Here is a 26,283-nt window from a genome sequence, read left to right as displayed (position 1 = left end):
CTTTCATGTGTGATTTTCTTTTAGTCCTAAAATGTATTCAGGTCAGTATTTAGGGTCAGCTCCTGGGCATGTATTGGGCAATGTGGAAAAACCTTTTTGCCATACTGATAGTTTATCACTATAAATATTTAACGTTGTTGGTGACCAAAGAGTCTTTATCTTTTGTATTTCGGAACTTTGATGTATGCAAAACTCATTACCTTCTCCTTATGTCCTTGGTCACATGATTTTTTGCTGCAACCGTGTAAAAACTTTACTATGGTTACAAGGAACACTCAGGCGCGCTAATGAGCAGATCCCATTAATTAGAAAAATTATGCATGACACAGGAACTATTAAGTTTGGAATGGCATAGAGGTATCTCTTATCTATTTTCTACTACAATATTGTAGCTTTTCCACTTCTTTTGGCTTCTGAAAATCTGATATTCTGATGATGAGTATTAACAAAACTGCCTTATTCCACATTTATTTGTTCACGGAGTAGCATATCCGAGATACGCTCAGTCAGGAGAGTGCCAAACAGCCGGATGCAAAAGCGTAAACAAATTTTTTTTTCAAATGTCGCACTCGGGTAGCACCAGGAATACCGCTTGGGATATACAGCTCGAGGAAAGGCCGAAGCCATTTTGTAATCTAGTAATTTTTTCATCTCATCTACATGTAATTTTCTTCCTCCTGCTCACGTATACACTTTTTGGCTTTAGATATATATCTTATGCGACCAGGTATGGATGATAGTAACATACATAAGATAGTACTAGTGAACAGCCATACAAATGTGTATAATATATTCCATGTGATTTGTGTAGCTGTAAATGTGTTTATCGCATCGTATGGTGATACCTAGTGGTTCATGAACTATTATGTGTGTCTTACATCGAGTGATAAATGTTACCTCTTGAGCCACTTGCATGTTCTATCTAGTGATACATGTTACTCATGAAGGTATGCATGTTTCCTGTTTCTCATACTGTGAGTCGCATTTCTCTTGCTCATATAGAAATACACACTGCTCATATAGAAATACATGTCACTTCAATAATGAGACATGTTGCTCATATAGAAATACATGTCACTTCTATAATAAGACATGTTGCTCATATAGAGACACATGTCACTTCTATAATGAGACATGTTGTTCATATAGAGATACATGTCACTTCAATAATGAGACATGTTGCTCATATAGAGATACATGTCACTTTGATAATAAGACATGTTGCTCGTATAGAGACGCATGTCACTTCGATAATTAAACATGTTGCTCATGTAGAGATACATGTCACTTCTATAATGAAACATGTTGCTCATAGGCCTATAGAGATACATGTCACTTCTATAATGAAACATGTTGCTCATAGGCCTATAGAGATACATGTCACTTCTATAATGAAACATGTTGCTCATGTAGAGATACATGTCACTTCTATTGAGAGATGTGTTACTAATAGAGATCAATGTTACTTACATAGATATACATGTTGTTCATATGTAGATGCGTATTCTTACATAAATGTCCATGTTGCTTGCATAAAAGTGTATGTCTCTATCATGAAATATATTATTGTCTCTATAGAACCTGGCGAGTTCTCCTTTAGCAAGCACCAGTACTATGCTGAGGGAGGTAAATGCATCCTCACTGTTCAAAGGTCAAAAGGTTGCGATGGCACGGTCACACTACAATATAAGAGCATGTAAGTTTACTACTTGGTTACATGTAAATGACTGCCTACGGTGTTTTAGCATTTTGCTTGCTGCTATTTTGCATAGCTTTACATTTTCATCAAACATTTTAAATTTTCGTAAGGTTTGGGATTTCACTAAATGTTTCCAAGAGGAATAATATTTGGAAGCATCTCAAATCGACTACAATGTACCAACATTTCATTTGTTTACAGTAACAGTCTGCTCACTCCAATCGCTTGTGTGGCACTCATCTACAGTTCAGTGGTTGGTTGAGGCGCTTTCACCGAAAGCAGACAATAACATTATTTATTTATTTGCATTATATTACTGTACTGTTATTCTATTTTTTAACACACAAATACTTTAGTTCAGTTTTGATAAATTTCAAAGCAAAGATGAATATGCTTACCACATTGATTTAAATCTTGTTATGCGTTCAAGGTTTAATCCTGTGAGTTATGCCAACATTAACAAGTTGCATGGGATGGGCCAATCACAAGCCAACCTTAGTTGTTCTTATTACTATACAAAATTAAGTTTTCCAAGTTGTCTCTTATGACTTTCTATTAGCCTGAGGTCCCAGAAAGTTATACATTTTCTGCGAGATTCATGTAAGTCTGAGAACTTAGCAGCCATTGCTAGTGATTGAGCATGTCTCTTTTACCAAATCTTCTTCATGTACATGTAGTTATTTCCATTAATAGGATTAGATTCTAGGTTAGAGTTTTTCAAAATCATTACTGATGAATGATTTATGCCCAGAGAGTTTAGATAAACCATTTTTATTAATAGCTCTTCCCTTTTTATCCATAACAGGAAAAAGTCTAATTCAAGCCGTAACAACCCCATAATACAAAACCTGAGTGCGCATTCCTGTGGAATCACTTTGATTATCATATAGATGTGATGTATTTGATATATTTAATTTAGTCTGTTAGATATAATTATGTGTTAACATTTAGCTACATATATATAGTATTTATGCATTAATATAAGCGTCATATCGATGAAATGAATACTGTTTGACACCTTATATATATTCCATCAACTTGTTCCGACCCCCTGTGGGAATATTACTTCTTAAACTGATATTTACATCCAGCAACTCACCAATTTTGCCAGCAGATTAACCGCTCTATATATAAATGATACCATTCCACAAGGAAGATATCAACTTTATGCGACGATTATCTAGTGCTTTCCATCATTTCTTCGCAACAAAATGCCATTAACTAGCATTTATCCTGACAACCTAACGTGACATTTTAAAATTATTCACAGACTTAAAAATGCCTTCGTATCATAATGGCTATTCCGTAAGAAATCAGCCGTGTAGCTGAATATTTACTGCGTCATTTATTACGTTGGTTCGACTAGCTGTATGATTCTACATCAGCTAACTCTACAGCCGCTGGTATATCTCGATGTAACGTTGTGTCATGACATGAACTCGAGTCGGAGCTTACTGAAAATACATTTGTATATCCGTATTACGCTTCTGAAAAGCTAGCTGATTAGAGGTCGCTGACTTCTCAAGCAGCGCGAGTGTTAATTCTGAAATTTACCTTGCTCAGTATGCGCAAGTGGCTGGGGTAATGCAGCAGCTGACTGCGTTAGTAATACTGACCCGTCAGATTTTGTTGCGTTTGCTGTGTGGGATGTCTCGAGGGATCGAAAATTTAATAATACGATCATGTATAGGCAGCCCTTTTGGTAAAGAGAGGTTTTGAGGCATTTCTTCACAAATCTTGTTGGAAAAAATTGCGATAAGATGAAGTAGTTTTTCGCAAAGAAGTCAGTTGTCAGGCTCACAAATGGCAATACTTTTGACTCACTCAGGGCCAAACCAAACTGGGCGCTAGGTGTGCCTTGTGAGGCGATTTCTTAGGAGCGCTTTTGGAGCAAGCCAACACTTTGCTCAGTCTCATGCGCTTGCACTAGTCCGAGCACCTCCTTTGAAACAAGAAAATTTAAGTACAAAAATTTTCTTTAGGTTAAAAGGTAGTTTAACTAACCATTGTGAACCGTTTTACGGTTGCTTGTCAGTAGCTAAAGGAAGCAGTAAAAATATGGACGCTACTTGACAATGGTAGGAGTATCGATCCGCGCTGCCTAAATTTTATTATTAGAATAGTTCTATATCCTTAACATGGCTTGTTGAAACTATATTAGTGGCCCACACCTTGTAGAGTTTCTTAATTTAGTGAGTCGATAGGTGTGATATTTAGCTCTGCCTGCGGTGCGGTTTGTAAAGCAGTAAAATTCTGGATTTTGTACCATGAATCACAATACAATTAATGCACAATCATTTTAAAATGTATTCTCAGTTGATAAAATTAGAATTACACATATTTTCAGGTTTTTGTATATTTTTGTTAATGGATAGATATGAACTTTATTTACACTGATCAGTGCCGTTCAGAGCAAATTAGACCATGAGACAAGAAAATAGCAAAATAGATAATTTAAGAATTTTAAGACAGTAGCTTCATGAATACATCTATGGACTAATGTCTTATGGATTCTCTGTATATAGCAGCAGTGATGTATCCTTAAGGATCAGCGTTAATAGCGAACTACTGACAAGCTTTTGACACTCCGACCTCTTTGTTCACCTTGTATTCCAGTCAATTCCCTTTCAGGTGTCAAGTATTCATCTGTGTGTTCTGTGCAATCGTAACTACCGGATATGGCATTATGCATGTCATGCAATTTGTTTTTAATGTTTCACAGCCCAAACAACTTGAAAATGTCAACACTGCTTAATACTATTATGTTATATTTTATGTTATATTTTATTTTATGTAATTTATGTTATTATCTATCAAAATAGTTAAAACAAAAGTTATGTTTATAGTTAGTAGGAATTCTTATAACCTGTTTGACATTTTAGTCACCCCATAGAGTGATTCCCCATAGAGTGATTCCCCATAGAGTGATTCCACTTAAACACCTTATTAAGGCTTTTTTAATAGTTTAACGTTTTAGTCATTCTGTATAGTGATTCTACATACATTTTTAACTAAATATACATGCAACATAACATTCCCTTTGATATTAATTTTTAATCAATTTCGCTGAATGCATTTTTAACATTTAGATATTAAAAGATGGATTATTTTTTATAATGCAAAGGCAGAAGCAAATATAAAACATAATAATAAATAAAATATTAAGCATATTAAAATATATTTCTTTCTGTGTAGTAACTTAGTTACATGTTTGTACTTGTACTTTCACAGTGATGGCAGCGCAAAGGGAGGTGATTCTTTGGAGACAGCAGATTTTATCGCAGTCACCGACGGTCTGCTCGAGTTTAAACACTCCGAGTCGAGCAAGACGATTGGGATCGAATGCGGCGATCCAAACGTAAGTTAAGAGCGGTTGCTAGAATACGCTAAAGTAGCAGACGACTTTCAGTAGCAGACGACTTTAGGCAAACTTGCTATAGGATATTATAATTATACATCTACAGATAATCATAGCTTACTGCATATCATTACATTTTTCAGGTCATGCACTACAAAAACATGTCATTACTTTCAAATTTTTAAAACAGAGTTTTGATTTAATTTGGTTTATACATTGATTTTTCAATAAATTAATAATAGTATACAAATGGTCAAATGACAACATCAAAATGCATAGCATTAAAATTTAAAGATTATGTTCTCTCTGACCAACATGAAGCAGCCATTTGAACCAGCAGGAAACAGACACCTAATATGCTCTCAGTATGAAAGTGTTGAGTTAGCGCAAGTTCTTGAATAAGTTAGGAGGGGGTTATAAATAAGATGAGTCGAAATAGAATTGCATCAAACAGCTTATAGAAACTCCATAAACCCTATCTAATCTCCTAGTTGGATAGTTAGTTCTCTTCTGTTTATTACAATTACAGTCCGCTGTCGTATCGTTATAGAGATTGTTGTCAGAATGGATAGTTTCCTTTGCTTGATTGAGCATGGATTAACTCGCTAGTGTTAACAGAGCTTGAAATGTCTTCCATTACTTCGGAGCACACTAGGTCTCTCAGTGTTATTAGAAAGTTGATGGTATACAGCAAACTTTTATGGTTGCTGTTAAATGTACTGTGTAGTAAGTAAATGATTGAAATAGGCTATACATAAATATCACGTTCGTTTCGTTTAGTCTAAAGGGCTAAAATCAGCGTTAGTTTCCTTTGGTTTTAGGGCTAAAATCAGCGTTAGTTTCCTTTGGTTTTAGGGCTAAAATCAGCATTATTTTCTTTTGGTTTTAGGGCTAAAATCAGTGTTAGTTCCCTTTGGTTTTAGGGCTAAAATTAGCGTTAGCTGCTTTTGGTTTTAAGGCTAAAATCATTGTTAGTTTCCTTTGGTCTTAGGGCCGAAATCAGCGCTAATTTCTGCTGGTTCAGAAGGCCAGAATCAGTGCAAGAATATTTTTATCGGTTTTTTACAGAATTTGACTATAGTATAACCTGAGGCTAATAGCAATTCGGCGTTTCATCATAGTTTCTTCCCAATTTTAATCATTATCATGAATTTTTTCACTAATTGCTATGGTAATTACCATTCTATAAATATTTTACCATGGTTATACACAGGCAAGTTTATTCATTGAATGAAATGCTAATTGCCATTGAGGCCGGCAGACCGCTTATAGTCCCAACAAAGAAAGTCCATAAGATTGCAGAAGGAATGAGCATAACTACCTTTACTCTCGATTAAAAATTCAATGAGGATATAGCTCTCTGCGTCACAGCCAGTTTGCTATGAATAAGTAAATACATTTCAAGATGGGTGCAGCACAGACATTACCGAAAAATTAAGGAAGGGCAGACATGCGGACATGTCAACGTCTTAAACTGTTTTAAGTTATCAAAAAAGGGCTTAACCGACAGGGTAACCCTTGACTGCGATATTATATGCCACGAGTATCAATCATCGCCCGCGGATGCCTGAATAAGCATATAGAGAGGGCAACAGCATCTATCGCGAAATGGTGGTAGCCACCTTTTGTTTATGACTGCTACATACATTTGACTCAGTAGTTGTTAGGATAGAAAATATCTAGATAAAATAGAACTCAAAGAAAACTTCCTGGGTGTATTCTGGAACAGTCGGAACATTTATGTATCATCAACGGCCTTCAGTCCTTGTTAGGTGTCATCCAGCCTGAAGCAAGCAATTCAAGAGTTAAAAAGGTTATTAATACTGCTCGTAGGTAAAATGAGGCGAAACTGAAAGTTTTATGTTCAAGAAGTTCATGGTCCGATTTCTGTGTTACCAAAATATAGATGACATTGTAGCGTAAAAAAATGTCCCGAATTGATTCAATCAGTTTTAGAAAATATAATTATTTTTACTGATAGCCTCGGCATTATACCGATAGCCTCAGCATAGTCTGTAAAAAGAGAGAACTCGAGGAGTGAAATGGAGAACTCTAGGAGGAATTGGGGTTGACGACTCCGATAGAAATAAGCCACATGAGACCCATAAGCTCATCAACTTTATCGCATTTCTTCCATCTGGTGATTAGTAATGGCCTCCTGCTACCGCTATCGCTGCCTCTTGTAGCTCCGAGACCGTCTCTCACCAGTCAAGCCTTTCAGTTTTCAGTGTCTAATTAGCGATGATTGGATGTTGGTAATTCCATCTATTTAGAGCCTCTATAAGATAATTCTATTGCAGGGTCTCAATGAGGATTACATTCTCATCTTAGTGTTAGAGGCAGCTAGATGCCTGTCAGCGGGTTCAATACTCTAATAAAGCTAGGTTCTTTCTCTCGAGGTTTTTACAAGCGTAAAAAGTAATAACAATATTCGTAAGTCGGTCATGAGCAACAACCTTTATCTACGTTTACTAGCACCCTGGAAGTCTAGTGTACCATAGAGAGATCGTCCCCAGTGTAATAATTATACATACAATTAATCTTCAATTTAGTGATGTGGTCGAAGTGGCGCAGTCGGCAGGGAGGGTGTTTGCAAAATAGAGCATCTGAGTTTGATTTTTGTGAGAGGCAATCTTTTTTCCAACATTCATGGCATGGCTTCAGACAGACAGAAACGGCTCTTATTATAGTAAAGATTCCTACTTCCTTACATATGAGATGGTTGGGCTAGATTCCTACCTTTCTGCATATGAGATGCTTGGGCTAACATCAGCAGATGGGTTACTAGAACCCTTGTCTGGCACTGCACCATTTTTCTGGCAATGATTGTCAACTATTTCTCATGATGAGATGATGATGAGTTGAATATAGCACTGATGCTTGTTTGTCAAAGGAAAGTGCAAGGTTATCAACATTTTTACCGGTCTTCTCATTTGGCTGAGAAAAAGAGTTAGCTTTCAGTTACCATAGTTGTTTTAGAGAGATCATTGGGATATGAATCTACTCTGGTCCAGCTTTAGCCTTGTCTGTTCTGGCATGGTTCGCTGTAAAATGAAGTTCATATGCTGTCAGATTTTATGAAATGCTGTGGTGTGTACTGTTCTCTATGATTTTTGATATTTTTACAGAAACAGAAGAACTTCATAATGACTCTGTCCAACCCATCAGCTGGAGCAAAGATAGGCCCAGTGCCGGCTGCATTCATAAATCTGCATACTACAGGTACAACCCGTAAATCATCTGTGACATGTCTATGAATTTTGATTTTAACTTAATCTTAATTTTAACTATCATTTTAATGGTGTTGGCAGTATTACTAATTGCTAGATAGATATAAGCTATTATCACCGGTCAACTCCGGTCAAAGCAAAGGTGATAACTTTGACTTAAATAACATATTTAGATGATAACTTTAGACTGATAACTTTAGACTTTTCGTTACGTTTCGCAGTAAGTCATATGGTATCAATTTTATAAACACAGGCTGACATGACCATCATGTGTCGGAGGAAGTGTGGTAGGAGTTGGCACATACTTCATACTACAATAACTTGTTCATGATTAGGTGTATGTTAAAACCAATTTTGGATTTGGCTCCCTCTGTCTGCCTTATCTGTTCAGGCATTGCTATCTACGTATTTTACTACATCTTTCCATGCTTTCTTTAAGCATATTTAGCAACTTTGCTTAAAACTGGGTCATTTTTATATTTCTAGTGCAACTAAAAATGAAATACGTGTCGTTTTGGCGACAAGTTTGATAAAAAAAAAATTTAAGTAATATTATACTCTGCCCACTTTCGGACTATTGCAGCGGCGATATAATATTACTTGTGTCGGTAGACAGCGACTCAATTAGACTTAAGTTCCTTACTGATACCCATAATATTAGAAGCCACAAGGGTACGCCTTGAGCAATATCAGTAGTAAAAAGAACTTCTGTGACAAGGATTATGATGTTTTAGCGGACTGTTCTGTAAATTCCTCGTACAACATGGATTGATGCAGTAATTACGCTTCTCTTCCAGCATTAATTTTTTAATGCTGGATAATCGGCTACATAACTATAATTGCAGTAATTCGCGTTTGTCATTGACCCGCGCTGCTGCTTGCCCCCAAGCTTGCTAAACAATTATAAATCCTTTCACGAGAAAACTACTCCTGATTCGATTAACGCTGTCTGCTCCGTCATGAAATGAGCTTTGCAGAATGTGTAAATGCTACTGCTGTCACACCTTCAAGTTTCACACCACCATCCACCATCGTATAGTTCAGTTTATGAACTGTTACTTCAACCTTCAATTCACTCTCCCAACTCCTTCACTATTAGATGACAAGCTTTTACAGCACGTCTGTTCAGCTCACTCAATAATGCTTGCTGTTTTTATTCTTATTGTTTTCTTTCTTTTGGCATGTAATAAAAAACATCATTTTATTAATTTTATTACCAGCACCAATAAAAGTTATGGGTAGCATGCAGATGGTTAAGGATTTTATCCTAGCAAATGAATTATAGCGGTCATTGGCTAGTCAGTATGTGTTATCAATAGTGGTAGTATGCTTACGGGCATGTCTTCTCTTCTGAATTCAACCTCGCAGAATATTTTGATAGGAAGATTTTAGCTTTCAAGCCTTCTATTCCTTAGCTGCCTTAATAACATATCTGTTTAAATCTACAACGCTTATTCATTGTCAATGTAATTATCTGCTCAACACCTGCAAAGCAAACCTCCGAATAGCTTGCACAATATGTTTTTCCTTGCTCTTCTGCTAATACTGTATCTGTGTATAATACACATATGTATACATTTTTTTGATATATATATATATATATATTAGCGCTGTTAGAGCGAGGAAGTATTTTTAAACATTCATCTGTTGACATTTTATGGACAGCAGCTATTACAGCAACATTTAGCGCTGTTAAATTGATGTCTGGCATTTCCAATGATTGGTATACGGAGGTAGGCTGTTAGTTGTTTTCATGTGTTTTGAGAACCTTTACAACACTGTTGTTCTAAATTGTATGAAGGTGCATAAGGAGAAGTTAGTCTCACCCAATAGCCATATAAATATCATTTGCGAGAGATTAGCACTTTCTATTGCTGTCTAGGCTTATCTCTCAACTACTTGTCAGCGTCAGGCTCTGAGGTGACTCATCACGAGGAAGGTAACACGCAATGAATAGTGTAACGTTAGATGAACCCGTTGTAGTTCACACGTAACCATAAATCACATTGTTGTACCGGTGCATCACTCACTACGCAACTATATTTTGTTAGTTTTATAGTGTCGTTACCCGGGTGACTAAGTTATTGATTCTAGGCTACGGTGTGGCACGTGTTGAATGTGTGTAAAATGAACAGTCAGCGATCAGTGACAGAGAGTATTATTACCGGCAGCAGTTGAACCAGATTTAGCTGCAATGAGTGTTGGGCTGCCCCATTAGTATCCTATCGTTAACCTTGTCTATCACTCTAGGAGTAGCCATACCTATCTGTGCTGCTACGGGAAGTTGTGTTAATTCGCGAGTTTTTAATAATATGGTAGTGCAAAACAAAAATCACTCGCTGTAGGTCACCTGCTCAGCTGTATGCATGGCATTCGGCATCACCTCATATCGCTATGGAAACTGTTAAACTGACTATACCTTCCACAGTATTGTTAGGAAAATGTTATGTTGGCCTTTTGCAGATGACGGCCTAGATGACAGACTAGGCGATATTATGGATGAGGATGACACTCCTGTCTCGTGGGCCAGCCAGTTTGTAGAGTAAGTCCTTTATTTATAATGTATACGCGCCTCTTTTACTGGAAGTCTAACAAGAAAGTTTTGCATATTTAAGCTAATATATCTAGTGTTGCAAGAACCGGCGCATATGGGCCTTGGTGACTGCTTCCAGAATGAATAATTTTTTTTTAAATATGCGTCATTGAATCTTTTTTTAAATTTGTGGCGATTTTAGAATAAAAATGAGTAGGTAAATCCGTCGAATTATCGCTTCACTGTATTCTCATGCTCTAATCGTTTTGGTTCTGTCTTATTAAAGTTTTAAAAGCCTTTATCCTGCAATAAGTTTTTTCTATTTTTTGCTGAACAAAAAAGTTGGTGTACAACACAAACGTTGTTCATTCAACGTATTCTTAGTAAAAACTGTATAATATTTTTTCACATCCTGACATACACCTGGAAACACTTACAATGACCCATATTAGCTCTGCCTGAGCGTGCTCTCAAATCTCATGGGCGTCAGGCGCACTTATCTTTTGTCACTCGTTATAAAATGCATACTTCACACTACTTCTCACCAGTCATTCAATAACAAAGTGTTTACTAATCTATTTGATTTCATGAAGTTGAAGCATACACTGCATTTTAATATTTGCTGCCATTCGCTGCCATAGCTATTATCTCGAGCAGTGCCATTCATTTCTATTGAAGCCCTAGTTGAGAAAATGCGCGCTAGTAAGGTTACGAAATGATCTTGAGCGCGTCATCAGATACAGCATGGATCCAGTTTGCTACTTTATGTTCATATTCTGAGGCTATCTCTTTGTTCATATTCTCAGGCTATCTCTCTGTTCATATTCTCAGGCTATCTTTCTGTTCATATTCTCAGGCTATCTCTCTGTTCATATTCTCAGGCTATCTTTCTGTTCATATTCTCAGGCTATCTTTGAATTGATGTAGGCCCCTACTTACCATCATGGCTTTTAAAGTGCGATTAGATTTCATGCGATAAGTTGGTCTTGCAATGTAGCTTATAGCATTTCAATTCTCATAAAATTTCACTTGTACTTTTTTGAAAAATTACTAATTTTGTTGAAAAATTTTTAGAATTTTACATCTTTGGTTCCCGTGTTATTTTTTTACAGACATCTTTTTAGATTAATTTGTCAGGACGACAACTTAGCTTGTGTTCACATGTCTGCATTAATAGCCTACTTTTGTGAGATGTTCATAAGTTCAGGAGCTGAAATGCTGACAATTTCCAATTTTTGGTACCAAACAGCTGTATTGTGTATTCCATTTGGGCGATTCGAAATCTTTCTAGCAGTGTCTAGAATATGCCAGATAACATCCCAGATAACATGCCAGATAACATGCCAGATAACACATTGGTTTATATTTTATGTATCTATAAGCTTGTATTTGAACTGTTCAATAATTTTTCAGGCTGTCAGTACAAATACACAATGTAGTTGTACAATGTAGTTGTACATGTTGCTAAAATGGTTTTTTAATGTTGCTTTTAAACTAGCTGAGAGAATGTTCCTTTGACAGATTCCTAGTAATATGTTAGTTTGATTGCAAAAGATATACTAGGAGTTGTATTCTCACTTCACTTTGTAGTCATCCAATCAGACATTGCTGATTTGTTTATATTACTTACCTTTTGACAAAGCAACTGCATTGTTTTGACAAAACTAAATGTTGTATCTTTGCTGCAAATAAGTGTCGTGTTGTTCATGTATATTTTTTAATGGAGTTGGGTCATCTTATAGAGGGATGAGATAGAAATTTTCAATTTTCACATCTAGCAAAAATTTTAAACTCATATCCTAAGCACTCTAAACATAAAATAGGAACTTATAAAGCTTATGGGCAAATAGAATTTAGGATAACTTTTACATTGTCAGTACTATTGAGCAATGCGCTTAATTTTTTATCAAATTATCACTTCCTGTTGAAGTTTTTCAGTGTCTGACATAATGCTTATGAAATTACTTGGCTCTTCTGACAACAGCTGGTTTCAGAAATTCGCTATTTTAGGTTATCTTTAGACACATTACTAGACTAAAATTCCGAACATCAACATCTGTGTAGTGACTCAGTATGTTTCTGTTCATACAGCGCTCTTACTATTATATATATTATATTATATATTTGTGTAGTGACTCGGTATGTTGCTGTTCATGCAATGCTCTTACTATTATATATATTTTATATTATATGTATCTGTGTAGTGACTCAGTATATTGCTGTTCATACAGCGCTCTTACTCCGTCACCAGATGAAGACTCGGAGGATGGAAAAATCAGTTGGTTTGACTACATAATGCATTTCATCTCATTACCATGGAAACTTTTCTGCGCTATCATACCTCCAGTACGATATGCAGGCGGCAGCATCTCTTTCATCTGCTCCATAATCTGGCTCGGCATCATGTCCCTAATAGTTGAGCAGGTAAATGAGTTCATTTATATGATTTACCTGCTTCTTCGTTTGCATAATTTGAGTCTAGCAGCTTGATATTTTACCTATTTTAAACATGCAATAGAACTATGCATCATAGACGATAGCTCAGCTTTCTTAGTTTTTTATTCAATATTTAACTTTATGAGGAAACTGTCCTTTCTATAGTTTCACGATTTCGAAATATGAAGGCGAAAGTTTTTTTTAAATGATCATTAATTCAAGAATCATATCTTATTATATTTATAAGTTTTTTGTGTAGTTTTGTAAATTACATCGTGGATATATATATATATATATTATGTACAATCATTAATACTCGTATCCCGTTATATGAGAAAAACCTACTTGCTGCAAGTTTTTGAGTACATTCAGGACCTAAAAACGGCAAAACACTTATTTTGGGATACTAAAATATTCTCTCTATTCATAGATGTTCAGCTCTACATACGTATTATAATTAATCTAATTGCCTCGATCACTGCTCGCTAGTTTTTGTACGCTGGTCATTTTCACCGCTCAACTCTCATTGTACATGCAAATTGGTCACTGTCCTGTAGGCATACAATCCTTTGGTATGCTATCCTAGCGTATTCTTAGCTTGGACAACAGTGCTGGTAGGCAATGGCATACAATAGCTCGTTAAAGCTATGTGAATTAGAAGGTTGTCTCGCTATTCTCATATTTGATTTGGATCTTAATTTATTTCACCGGGCAAATGCTGATAAGAGCAAATAAGGCCATGTAGAAAAACAATAACATGGAAAATCATTAGAATTAATACAATAATAGCATAATAAAAATAAGAAAAATAGTAACTTGGAGTAATAAGAAGAATAAATGGAAAAATAAATTTTGACGGTATAAGAATGTTCTAGTTATAAGACTGGCAAAATGTTTTTGTTGGTTGGGTGTGGCTATCAAGTAGGTGGTTGGGTATACAGTATAGTCTGTTAGAGGACATTAAATAGCAGAGATTCAGCAATACCGAAGGTTTATCAAGCCCAATTACCTCCGATCCGTTGGTTATAATTCTCCATATACGCATGTAAGGCATCATTACTCCAACACCAAGTATTTGTAATCTTGTTAGCTTCTCTATATCTCTAACTGATAAATATGGAATAAAGTATAAATATCGAATTTAATAAATTATGAAGTTATAAAATTTATGAAATAAATTATAAATTCACTCAAAAATTAGAATTTTTAGTGGATATAAAGTTAAAAGCAAGAGATGTCATCACAAGCATCTTGTGTCGGTGCAAGAGAGCTTGTTATTCATCGTGACTTTTTAAGATTACACGACGGCCAAACGGCGACTATTATCGTAGCATTCCTTTCACTTTCACCCAGTTTTACCTATACACCAACTTAAGTACTCCCAGAAATCGATGAAATGTGGAAAACTTCTGTTAACTTGTGAAAAATACTTCACGTGTAAAAATTATCAGTTTCACGCGAGAATCTTATGAAGGCCCTATTAAACCACCACAAAATGGTGATATAATAGTTTCATACTTTTCAACTTTAAAGTAGGTTTCTTCTTAAGTTGCATTCACATAAACTATTCCCTCTTTGTAGCTTAGCCTTGGAGTTGTATTCTCATTTGTTACCTTTATTCCGTTATGCGCTTGTAGCTGGCTTCTCTTCTGGGCTGTGTGATCGGTTTACGGACTGCCGCTAGTGGTGTGTCTATCGTCGCTCTCGGTACAAGTGTACCCGATACATTTGCGAGTCGTACGGCAGCTTTACAGGACGAATATGCTGACGCTGCTATTGGCAACATAACAGGTAAATGATTGATTATTTTGGGCTCCATATGATGTCAACATCCTGCTTTTGCTGACTCCTTTTGGTTAAATATTTATTCTTCACTATTGAGTCAACTTGAAAAGTTATTGTTTCTTTTAGCTCTTAAATTGTTTTTTATTTTTATAGTATTCTTGAATTTATCTTTTTGAACAATTCAAAGGATAATGATAAACAAAAAGTATCAAATTTTTTAACATGAATCAGTGCAATTCAGTTAAATTCAATCACCTCGGTGTTTAAAATCATTGTCATTTTGTTGAAGTTGTTTTGTATTTGTACTTTTGGTTGATTTAAAGAATGTTGAAAAACTAAATTTGACTTACAAGTATTAATCATTTATTTTAAATTAACTGATATTACTGTATGTATAATATAAATATAATATATTAAATATGTATTGAGTAGTGTTACATTCTCATTTGTAATCAATTTAAGAACTGGTAATAGTTAATGACATAAAAACTGAAAAACATTAATTAGTCATTTGTTTAAAATTTCTTTCATATTTTTCGAGTTGTGTAACTAAAACACTTAATTCAGTTTAATGTTAGTCTAGGACTGAAGATACCTATATTGAACTTATAGTTGTTATAGCATCTATTAATAATTATTCTCAACGATATTCATTGGTACACGATGATTTCATCACTATTAGTATGACTTTTATGATACTAGTTGAACTATCTTGATAATAATTTAACTATCCTGATTTCAGTATAACTATCCTGATATTTTTTTCTACAGGAAGCAACAGCGTGAATGTATTCCTTGGCCTGGGCCTGCCCTGGGTTCTACTCACTATCTACTATCAAGCCAGATTTGGCATACACTATCCCATCATGTCAGATAACCTCACCCAGGCTGTTATTCTCTTCGTCTCAGTTGGCTCTCTCTGTCTGCTCATTTTGCTTATCAGAAGATTTGTAAGTATTTTCAAGACGGTACTCGTTATAAGTTCATAAGCAGGCTATAGAGACTTTCAAGGGTTTATCAAAATTGTCCTTTACCAAGAAATGTTGGTTTATTAAAACCAAGAAATTAGCTTACTCATTAGCGTTTATCTATTATTTTAGGGTACTCAATTTTATAAACGAAGTCAAGGCCGCTAAAAGGCTTCTCAGAATGATTTGTACATCAGTTACTAGTTAACCTGTTATTTTTCATGGTATAGTCGCTAGTCAAGATAAAACCTTGTATAAAATATTATTTCAAGTTAAAAGTCATAGATAGCGAGGGCTAACATTGAATTGAATGTTCTATCATTACAGTTCATAAGCTGCCATTTGCAAAACTTACATATTTGTGAAAAGCAAATAACTGTACTTGGGATTTGAACTCACACCTTTTTTTACCTTATTCAAAGAGCTTGCAATAGAGTTATCCGTAAGCAGCTTACATACGAGTTGGTATCTTTCTCCTTGGAGCCGGGAGACTAGGGTTTGGCTAGTATTTGGCTCAACTATTTTCAGAAGCTTTCAACCTTGCTAACCAGCAAAATTACAGTCTCATGTCTTTGTTTTCCTTCGTAGATTATATTAGCACCTACGGTTAGTCATTTTTCTTTTGGTCTTACCAATAACATAGTTATTACTGGAATTGTTTTCTCATGCTATTGTGATGAAAAGACAGATCTATTATCTAGAGAACACAGTATTCAGGAGAATAGGAATGACAACGAGAGGTGCCAACTATCTTCATATATTGTGGTTTTGATGAAAAAGTAAATTAATAGTTTTATTTATATTTTTATAGACGGTTGGCGGTGAGCTGGGAGGAAAGAAAGTGACTGCTTATGTTACGGCTGGTTTCCTTTCATTAGTCTGGGCTTGCTTTATCGCCATCGTTATCCTCATCGTATATAAGATTATTCCATGGGATATGGCCTGAGCATGCCGGACGACTCCCTTGTGCTAACATATACAACTACATGGTGCAAGAGGGACATGGCAGTCTCTTCCCTATCTAGGAAACCAAAGCGTTCTCAATGACTTTCAGACTCACGGTTTTATAATCAATAGAAGGTCATATTAAACACATACTATAATCCATATTCAAAGGTAGTCGCGTGTTTGGTTCGTTCAACGCTGACATTCACTATGCACTTATAAATGTTTTATTTATTGTGTTTAATCCCATTGCTCTAAAGCCATAAACGATTTGCAAGTCATAATAGGGGTGCCCTCCGGTTTAAATTCTCGATTCTCAGTAATTGGATAAATGTCATGCGTAGTTATCAAGACAAATGTATTACTCCTTGTAATTGAATACGACAAGAGCGAGACGACCTTTCGACATGGTAGTAGTCTCTGTCCTTGATTTTTAAAAATTTTTTGAGCGATTCGCTTGAACCACATGCGGTCCACGTCGTATGGAACGTGGTGAATCTCTGACAGGTGCCAATGAATTGCTTCACTTTTAGTACAAGATATCACGGTTTTAACTCTCTTTTATTCTAACGTACTGTCATTCAGTTTCCACTGAAACCTGTGAAAAGGAACACTGTGGCTGGGTGTACTCGCTTGTTTTAGATTGGCTAATTGTTTTTTCTATTTTGCTGTGTTTTTTCTGTACATTGCAAAAGACGCGGTGAATGCAAAAGTACGATAGCAAGTTGGCTGCATGACTTGCCTCAGATAGGATCTAGTTTGTGCCAGATATGCTCATCATCGATTCTTTATTCTTGCTGTACAAACTTTTAACACATTGCAGAGTTTATTTTCATAACTACAACCAACATTCATCTATATTACTCGTGGTGAATTTGATATGATTGGTAAAGGTTGACAACTTCTTTTGTAGGAGTTGTCTTTTCTTAGGTGTATTTTCATGACAGTATGTATGAATACCATTGATTCCGGTTGCTAATGACCATCTATGAGCCATGATTTCACTACAAAATGTTTTACAGTTTTTAAGTATTTGTGGTTCATTTATTCCGTGTTCTAGTAGTTTCGAATAAACATTTGCAAAAGTACCCATTGTTACACTTTTCATTTTATTTGTGTATCTTCGGTTTTGTCACTATTTGCTAAACACCTGAGTTGCAGTAGCCTGAGTTTGTTGATAGGGTCAAAAACTGCAGCCCTCATGAGGATATTCCAAGCTGCGCAGGCATTACTTGCTAATTCTATTGATTAGTTCTTGTAAGGCGGATGAGAGCAACTCGACACCACTTATCAGGTTTAAATATTGCCATCAGACCTTTTCATGTTCGTTCTTGCTGACTGCTATGTTAAATTAGTGATGACTTAATAGAATTATTTAGTTTAATTAGACAGCTGAATTGCATTTGCTAAATTCGCTTCATGAACCATAGTAAAAATTATTGCAAGAGCCATAAACAAAAAACGAACTATTAGATCTATTAAAACATTCTCGGAGAGATGACTGACTGTTGCCAAAGACAATCTCCAATTCAATAGGTGGTCTGTGTTTGGGTAGCGCTGCTGCGTCGTACCACCTAATGTGATTAGTCACTTGTTACTTTTGCTGCTATGGGAGCTCGTCAGACTAAAATACATTATCATAAACTGTTCCAAGTTGAAAAGTCATGAATAGGAAGGGCTAAAATTGAATTGAATGTTCTAAAATTATGGCTCATAAGCTACCAGTTGTTATGGCTCATAAGCTACCAGTTGTTATGGCTCATAAGCTACCAGTTGTTATGGCTCATAAGCTACCAGTTGCAAAGATTATTTGTAAAAGCCAAATAACCGTACCTGAGATGTGAACTCATATCTCCCTACGTTATTTGAAGAACTTGCAATAGAATATACATACAATACATCAGTGTTATTAGTAACCACCCTACATACAAGCTGGTATCTCTGTCCCTTGAGCGGAAGGCTGCACTTTGTACTCATCCATTTTGAAAGCTTTTATCTTGCTGTCGGTTTAAGTAAGACAACAGTTAAACATTTTCAAATATTAAGTTATAGAATGTCCAACATGATTCTAATGTACCCGCTATACAGGCATTCTCTTAATCTGGTCTTATGCGCTAACTGCAGTGTCTAACACAGAACAATCCATGTAGGGGACAGAGAAGTCATCCAGTTCAATGTCATCAAGGTAGCTATTCTGCACACATTTAAGCGAAAAGTTTGCAAGATGGATTTAGATTATACAGTCAAACATGGATAACTCGAACTTCAAGGGACCGAGCAAAAGTGTTCGAATTATCAGAGCATTCAAGTTATCAGAGCACTGTCACAAGTCCATGTATTTACTTATTTATTAGTAGATACATGTACATATGCAAACTATAATATAAATCAAAAGCACAAATGGCTTGTTTCAAATTAAATGCTTCTAATGTAAAGTTTAAAACGTTTTTATCAAAAAGTATAGATATTTTTCTATCACTCGAGATTGGTTTGTTGTTTGAGGTGATGTTATTGCCAGGACGTTTTTTTAGATTGACATTGGCAAAAATTGATCGTTGTTGAAATGCTCAAAAGAAAAGACATCTTTTTCTTTTGAGCGTTTTACCCACGATCAATTTTGCCGAGTTTTCTTGAAGTTTATGCAACTTCAAGAAAAAGTTACCAAAGAAAAATCCCTTACTTTACCTGGGATTCGTTAAGAGCAACACTCCGAGGCAGTTCAATTAAAAGTTTTACGAGGTTTAACGGTACATTGTATATCACTCACGCTTTTTGAATGGATACTTATTGAATGTACACACGTATTCTGTGTTTAGGTCAAACGATGAATAGTTTTTTAGCTATGACAACGTATACGTTTAATAAAAACAATTTTAAGACGTTTTAAACATTCAACATTCCGACGTTGATTCAACACGGAATCAACGTCGGAAAACTTTTCGTCACGGGCTAGCCGGGTCACGCACTCAATAATTTTCGCCACGCACATACAAAACAACATGCCGTTTTTGTTTTGTATGTGCGTGGCGAAAATCCTTGCGCGCGTGACCCGGCAAGCCCGTGCTATTAATCGTATAGCAGTATAAATCCAAATTTGACCAAACCTTTAGAAAAGTCGTTGACAAGATTATTTTGCCGATGGTGGTAATAACAACGCTTATGAATTACGAAAAGATGAGGTTTACCTCTATGGCTTTGAATAAAGTGATTTTCTAAAGCGATAACAACCGTTTCGGAAGCCGTTATGGAAAAAACAGTTCGAATTAACAGTGTTGAGTTCGAGTTATCTATAGCAATTTATCATTACATGGGAACGGACCAAAGAAACCGTTCGAACTAACCATGTTTTCGAGCTATCCGTGGCCGAGTTATCCATGTTTGACTGTACTTTTTAAGCGCTTTGAATGAAAAGAAGAGCTCTCAGGTTTTGCTTTTGATCTTTTACCACGCTAACAGATAGTTAGCTGGTGTTCCTAACGCTTGGCACTCTGTACTTATCATGCCCGTAATATCAGTTAGCAAAGAATCAGAGATTGAGTTAGGAAAATACAAAGATGGTTTGACTACCTAATTATTAATAGAAAAAACTACCCGGTACATCATCGAGAAAAAAGTTTTTGAGCAGAAAATATTGCGAAAGATATTTCATAAAAACTAAAATAACGCGATGTCTCTCTGTGTGGTTAATCTTTACTCTAGTTACCTATTTACAATTCGCTCACATTGATTCACATCAAAAGTTGAATCATCTAACTGGTTTGTAGATTTACCTAGCTGTACTTTTTGCTAGCATCTATTTTGAGCTATTTTCTCAGCGAGATCTAATTTTGATCTTTTTGAGTGGCTGGCAACCTAAATTGCATACACCGTGATATATTTCCTAGAATTATGGAGAGAAAAAGCAACAATATTGATTTAAAGTTGTACAGGCTGGATCGATTAACCTGCAAATAGAATTGGCTTAATTATACATTATCTCCTTACAATACATTATTACCCTTCAACATGGCGGAAACAATTCCAGACATAATTGACATATCAAATAGACCAACCTATTATATAGAGGTAATATCATGATGCAGTTTAGGGAATTATAACTTTTCTAGAATTTGAACTACCGCTATACAGGCACTACCCGCAATCCTCCTTCAGAGTTCAGGAAGGAAACAGCCCTATGCATAACCTGTTAAAACACTGATATTATTTATGAAAACTATCAGTTTTTTCTCCTTTGTCTTATTACAGAATAAAAATAAATATTTGATAGAAATAAGGTGGGTTTGTTTATTCTAACTGTTGCTACTGAATGTACAAAGAGCTTCTTTATAACATGCTATATCCATAACCTCATTCAAGATGTAGTCATAATATGAGAAATTTCCGGCTGTACCCAAATAGGCTACCACGGTTTCCACGGTTTGAACTGAAATAACTAAATGCAAAAGATGAACACTAGTACTAGTGTTAACTTTTGTCCTATATGTTAACTTTGGTCTTATATGTTAACTTTTGTCTTATATGTTAACTTTTGTCTTATATGTTAACCTTTGTCTTATATGATAACCTTTGTCTTATATGTTAAACTTTTGTCTTATATGTTAACTTTTGTCTTATATGTTAGCCTTTGTCTTATATGATAACCTTTGTCTTATATGTTAAACTTTTTCTTATATGTTATATTTTGTCTTATATGCTAATAGTAACTGCTTCAAATCGTTAGCAGAAAACAATGCTCTCACTCAGAGACATGCATGTAGATTTGAAAGTCCAACAAGCCTATTTTTGTCGGAAGGTTTTCAGCCATCAGTATCAAGCCTACCATGGTATGCCACAAAAAGTTGCACAAACAATTTCATCTCAAAAATTTTCTTTGTTTTTACCACAAAACAGTGAAATTTAGAATGAAGTAACTCGTTTTACGAGCTGTATTAGCTTCATATGAAGTTAATACGGTTAATAGTTTTGGTGTGAGTAGCAGCACCCAGCATATCTTATGACACTCCTGCCTGCACAATTTTATTACATGCAACCATAAGCTTCAGTGCCTCACTACCTGCTACTAGATATTATTTTAAAAGACCTTTGCGGCAGTTTGTAGCCACACCTTAAGATGCGAGCAACCAGCTTAGTGAGACTGACATGCTTTTGGTTGTTGAGCAAGGTTTCCCTTTCTGAATTACACATAGTCAGAACATGCTTAAAAGTTTAGGAGCTTATATCAGAAATTTTTGGTTATTTTACAACTTCAGTAAAACTTGATTGAAATCAAACTGTACATATCTAAATTATAACCAAACATAGATCATAGCAGAAGACTTACTGAATTGAGCACTAATCTAAACCATCACAGATAATATTAGAAACTGCAGCTAGTAGTATTCAAGCTCTAAAAATATAATATATAATATTCATGAACTGAGCAAAATCAATTTTCTTGCTCTTTTCGAGCTGTTATTGGGATATAAACTATATCTAATCAATCAATATTTTTATCTACCAACGTTTGTTTTAAATTCAAACTTTTCATATAGTATTTACTATCTAATTGTTAAATACTCCAGAGTTTCTCTTTCATAAATAAAAACACCTATATCATTATTTACTGTCACTAAATGATTTTTTTGTTCTAGTTCCTTAACATTAGATAAAGCTAAACGAAAAGCAAATGACAGCAACTTCTGTAAAAATTATTTTCAATATGCATGTTTTTACTCAGTAAAATTTTTTTGAGTTTTTCATTTTTAGCGTCAAGACTTCCACGTGGTATTACTAAAGACTTTTATGCTTTTTGTCAGGAAACAAATCAGTGATTATTTTTATTTGTTGACAATTTCTTCATGATTGATTCTCAGAAGAAATGCAACTCCAATTCATCATTGCAGTCATGTTCTTTGTCTTGTCAAATTAATTAGTTAAAAGAGTTTGGCAGCCTGATCGATAGTAATACTATTATAATAGAACCGCCATTACAAGCAAGCATTACGCACAAGCTAGCTTTAATGAAATCATATCCTTAGCCACAGATTATTAGCCATTCAGTTAGAGCAAAGCTAATATAGAAGCAGTTATAACATAGTACGTGGTATGGGACTGGCAGTCATTATACCGTCACATTGGCTGACACTGTTCAGAGAAGGAATTGAGTAACAGCTGACACTAGGGAGCTGGTGATGTTCAATGACATTAGCGAATGGGTTGCCAGGCTATTCATGATTTCAACTAGAAGGTGAGTGTTCATTTATAATAATGTTGGCAAATATTTGTATTTTTGTGGCACTAGGAAATTATTAAGTTTACAATTGGAAAAGGCTGGCGCTTGTTACAAGTCCCCAGGCTCGTTAGTCCTCTGTTTGTATTCACCTCGTCTTCTATTTATAGTCATTGTTAGCTCGCTGATGGACAATTACAAAGTTGAATTCATCTATCTCTATGTAATACGCTAGAGGAAATAGTAATTAGCGTACGATGCAAATGGATCGAAATTCAAAACGCCATGTAGCTTACGAGCTTATCAAGCCAGAGCTAGTATTGCCAGGCTTGCCTGGAGACAGCGGCAGCGCCGAATCATCAGCTCAAGCTGCCGAGTATTGTGTGGCACCAGAGGTGTCCGTCGATATGACTGGCTATGATGAGAGGTCGGAAGATATCCTCAGATACAATATAGCGTTTCTTGGCAGTGGTAAAGTAGGAAAGACTTCAATCTTGCAGCAGTTTCTTTATCAGAATTTTGATGAGGAGTATACGCCAACTCCACACTGTGAAAAATATAGAAAAGCGGTCTACATGAATGGACGAATATTTGATATAACATTCCGAGACTGTCCAGGAGTTGCCCACTTTCCTGATAATACCATCTCAGAATGGACGGAGTGCAATGGATTTTATGGATTGCATCTATCACAGGTCAGTCAGTGCTCGTTGTTAGTCAGATTTAGTAGCTCAGATTTAGTAGGTCACATTTAGTAGTTCAGATTTAGTAGGACTTGATGGAAATTTGTATTCAGGTAAAAAGAGAAGTTGTAGGTTTTAAACAGCATATTCTTAAGATTTTTGTTTTACAGTCTATCATTTCAAAACTGCTGACATGACAGTCTTGACAGCGTTAACATGACATAATATAACATGATAGTTGCTAAAAATCGTAGCTTCCAATTTATCACTTTGAGTGACTTGAAGCTGTAATAAATATCAACAGATGTTTGTTATAGCTGCCATATGTGTGCAGCATGTCCATGTCAAAATAGGCACGAACCACCTCTGAATGTTGATTACACCACTTTTCTGTTACCAATGTTACCCAAATACAGAAAGCCATCAGTATATTTTTTGTAGTGTTTTTTATAACTTTTATTACAATGATTTTTAACTATCAAATCAAATAACCAGAAAATCCATCCAGAGCAAAAATAAATTTTTTATTGAAAGCATTTTGCGGTGTGTAATTTCAACAACTTTAATTTGCAGCAATGACAACCTAGATGTGGGCATTACCAATACTTTTAGATTTAGTATAAATTTGCCACAGTTTTAATACCAATTATCTATTAATTTTTATAACTTGAAAATATACACAATTTTTGGTGTTAATCAGTGTTATCATATAGTCCAATATGCATACTACGAAAGAATTACACTGTATTAGTGATGGACTGTTAACAGTATTTTAAACAACTGATCAGTATCCGGTTATAAGACTAATATACATGTACAAAGGCTATTGGGAATACCAGACATTATGGCTTTCTAATAAGCACAAATTCAACCAAATCGCTCGCCATAAGTTACTGATTTGTTAGTCACAAGAGCAAGTTGGTATTTTGGAAAGAAAAATCTGTGCATATTTTCCTTCGTGTAATCCTGCCTAACACACTTGCAATCATAGTAGTAGAGGCCTTCTTACATCTACAGAAAGTACACAGATAAATAATAATAGCCAACTGCTATCTTGCATAAACTGTTTTATGCAAAAATGTTTTCATAAACTATTTTATGTGTATGCATGAAACCCTGCATAAACTACTCCCAGAATATTTGTATTTATGTCTCCACACATACAATGTATGACAAGCATCGTTTTATATTTGATGACGCAACAACTTACTACATCCACTATCCTACTGTATGTTTCAGTTTATCAACTTTCTGTTACTGCAACCTTCAATTCACTATCCTAGCTTCACAGCAATACTATTAGATTACCAACTTTTAAAGCACGTCTGTTGAACTCACTTAATAATTCATGATTTCATTTTAATGAACATTTTATTTTGTTCTTTCTTTATTTTGACATGTAGCGAAAAACATTTCATTGATGATTATTGATAAGCTATACGTATACGCATATGCATCTTCTGATATACTTATTGTTATCGTTGTTAAAAATATCTCAACTGGTACATACTTTAGCTAGTCAGTCACAGCCATAACCCAGCGCTATGACTAACTACTACTATGCTACTGCACATTCGGGTTCTCATTGCACCTTCTTTTTCTTGTTATTTACTGTTATGTATTTTTTTGAATGAAATGAAACAAACAAGCAAACAAACTATAAATAGAGTAGTTTTAATTTCTAGCTTCTGCTGGAGTGTTGAGGAGGAAATGAATAACCATAGAACTGCTCTAAATTTAAATTTATTCATTTCTAATATTTGCAGGTTTTCGTTCTCATTTATGATACGAGCAACGAGAGCACATTCAGTTATGTCCAGTCCATGAGAGAGCAAATCCTAAAGAAGAAAGGCAATGAAACACTAATAGTGGTTGTGGGTAACAAACAAGATTTAACAGATCCAAGAAACATTTATCTTAAGTCCCACATGCAACATATTATTAAGAAGTGGAAGTGTCCTTTTGTATTTTGCTCAGCCAAGTACAACTGGCATATCGTTAAAGTATTCAACGAGACGCTAAAGACGATTGGAACGCAAATTGATTCTAAGAAAGAAACGAGTCAAAGAAATAACAGTCGATGGAAGATGCCTCGGTGTAAAATCTCATGAGTATTTCCAGCAAAGCTGTTTGATTTATGTATTCTATGTATCTAGCAGCGCTGACTATTGATTATGGCAGCTGGCAGCGCTGTCTCGTCTTACAGTCAAGTCGTTAGGCTGCTCAGCTACGTGCAAGGGCCTTATTCGTCACTCCTCAAACCTGTACGCTGCTTGTTCACATCCCTGACCGTCTCTACTCGGACGGCTTAGCTAGGCGCACTCGGTGACCAATTCTGAGTGTAGCCAAACCTTTTAGCAGCACATTTGAGATACCCAAGATGCAGCAAGAGGGTCCAATGTTCTTTTTACTGACTCGATATCCTTGTTACTGTTGTA

At 35.4% G+C, this 26,283-nt stretch overlaps 2 protein-coding genes across 6 annotated transcripts in view; both read left to right on the top strand.

Moving 5' to 3' along the window:
* LOC137388946 (sodium/calcium exchanger 3-like) overlaps positions 1–18,046 on the top strand; it is a 37,408-nt gene extending 19,362 nt beyond the window's left edge. For all 5 annotated transcript variants that reach the window (XM_068075452.1, XM_068075451.1, XM_068075453.1 and 2 more), the window contains 8 exons: positions 1,579–1,696; positions 4,931–5,057; positions 8,186–8,279; positions 10,751–10,829; positions 13,052–13,244; positions 14,894–15,047; positions 15,813–15,991; positions 16,821–18,046. In XM_068075452.1, coding sequence (XP_067931553.1) covers positions 1,579–1,696; positions 4,931–5,057; positions 8,186–8,279; positions 10,751–10,829; positions 13,052–13,244; positions 14,894–15,047; positions 15,813–15,991; positions 16,821–16,955 — 1,079 coding nt within the window. In that variant the 3' untranslated portion in view covers positions 16,956–18,046. The remainder of the gene's footprint in view (positions 1–1,578; positions 1,697–4,930; positions 5,058–8,185; positions 8,280–10,750; positions 10,830–13,051; positions 13,245–14,893; positions 15,048–15,812; positions 15,992–16,820) is intronic.
* Positions 18,047–23,419: 5,373 nt separating this feature from the next.
* LOC137387924 (ras-like protein family member 10B) lies at positions 23,420–25,956 on the top strand. Its single transcript, XM_068074440.1, has 2 exons — positions 23,420–23,857; positions 25,612–25,956. The coding sequence occupies exons 1-2, from the start codon at positions 23,420–23,422 to the stop codon at positions 25,954–25,956; spliced, it is 783 nt and encodes a 260-aa protein (XP_067930541.1).
* The last annotated feature ends 327 nt before the right edge of the window (positions 25,957–26,283 follow it).

The sequence above is a fragment of the Watersipora subatra genome, chromosome 2 (assembly GCF_963576615.1).
Source record: "Watersipora subatra chromosome 2, tzWatSuba1.1, whole genome shotgun sequence".
Classification (NCBI taxonomy): domain Eukaryota; kingdom Metazoa; phylum Bryozoa; class Gymnolaemata; order Cheilostomatida; family Watersiporidae; genus Watersipora; species Watersipora subatra.
This window is presented reverse-complemented; position numbering and strand designations above follow the sequence as displayed.

Coding starts and splice junctions, on each gene's coding strand:
- LOC137387924 (XM_068074440.1), top strand. CDS start 23,420: ATGCAAATGGATCGAAATTCAAAACGCCATGTAGCTTACGAGCTTATC. Junction 23,858..25,611: donor ATGGATTGCATCTATCACAG/GTCAGTCAGTGC, acceptor TAATATTTGCAG/GTTTTCGTTCTCATTTATGA.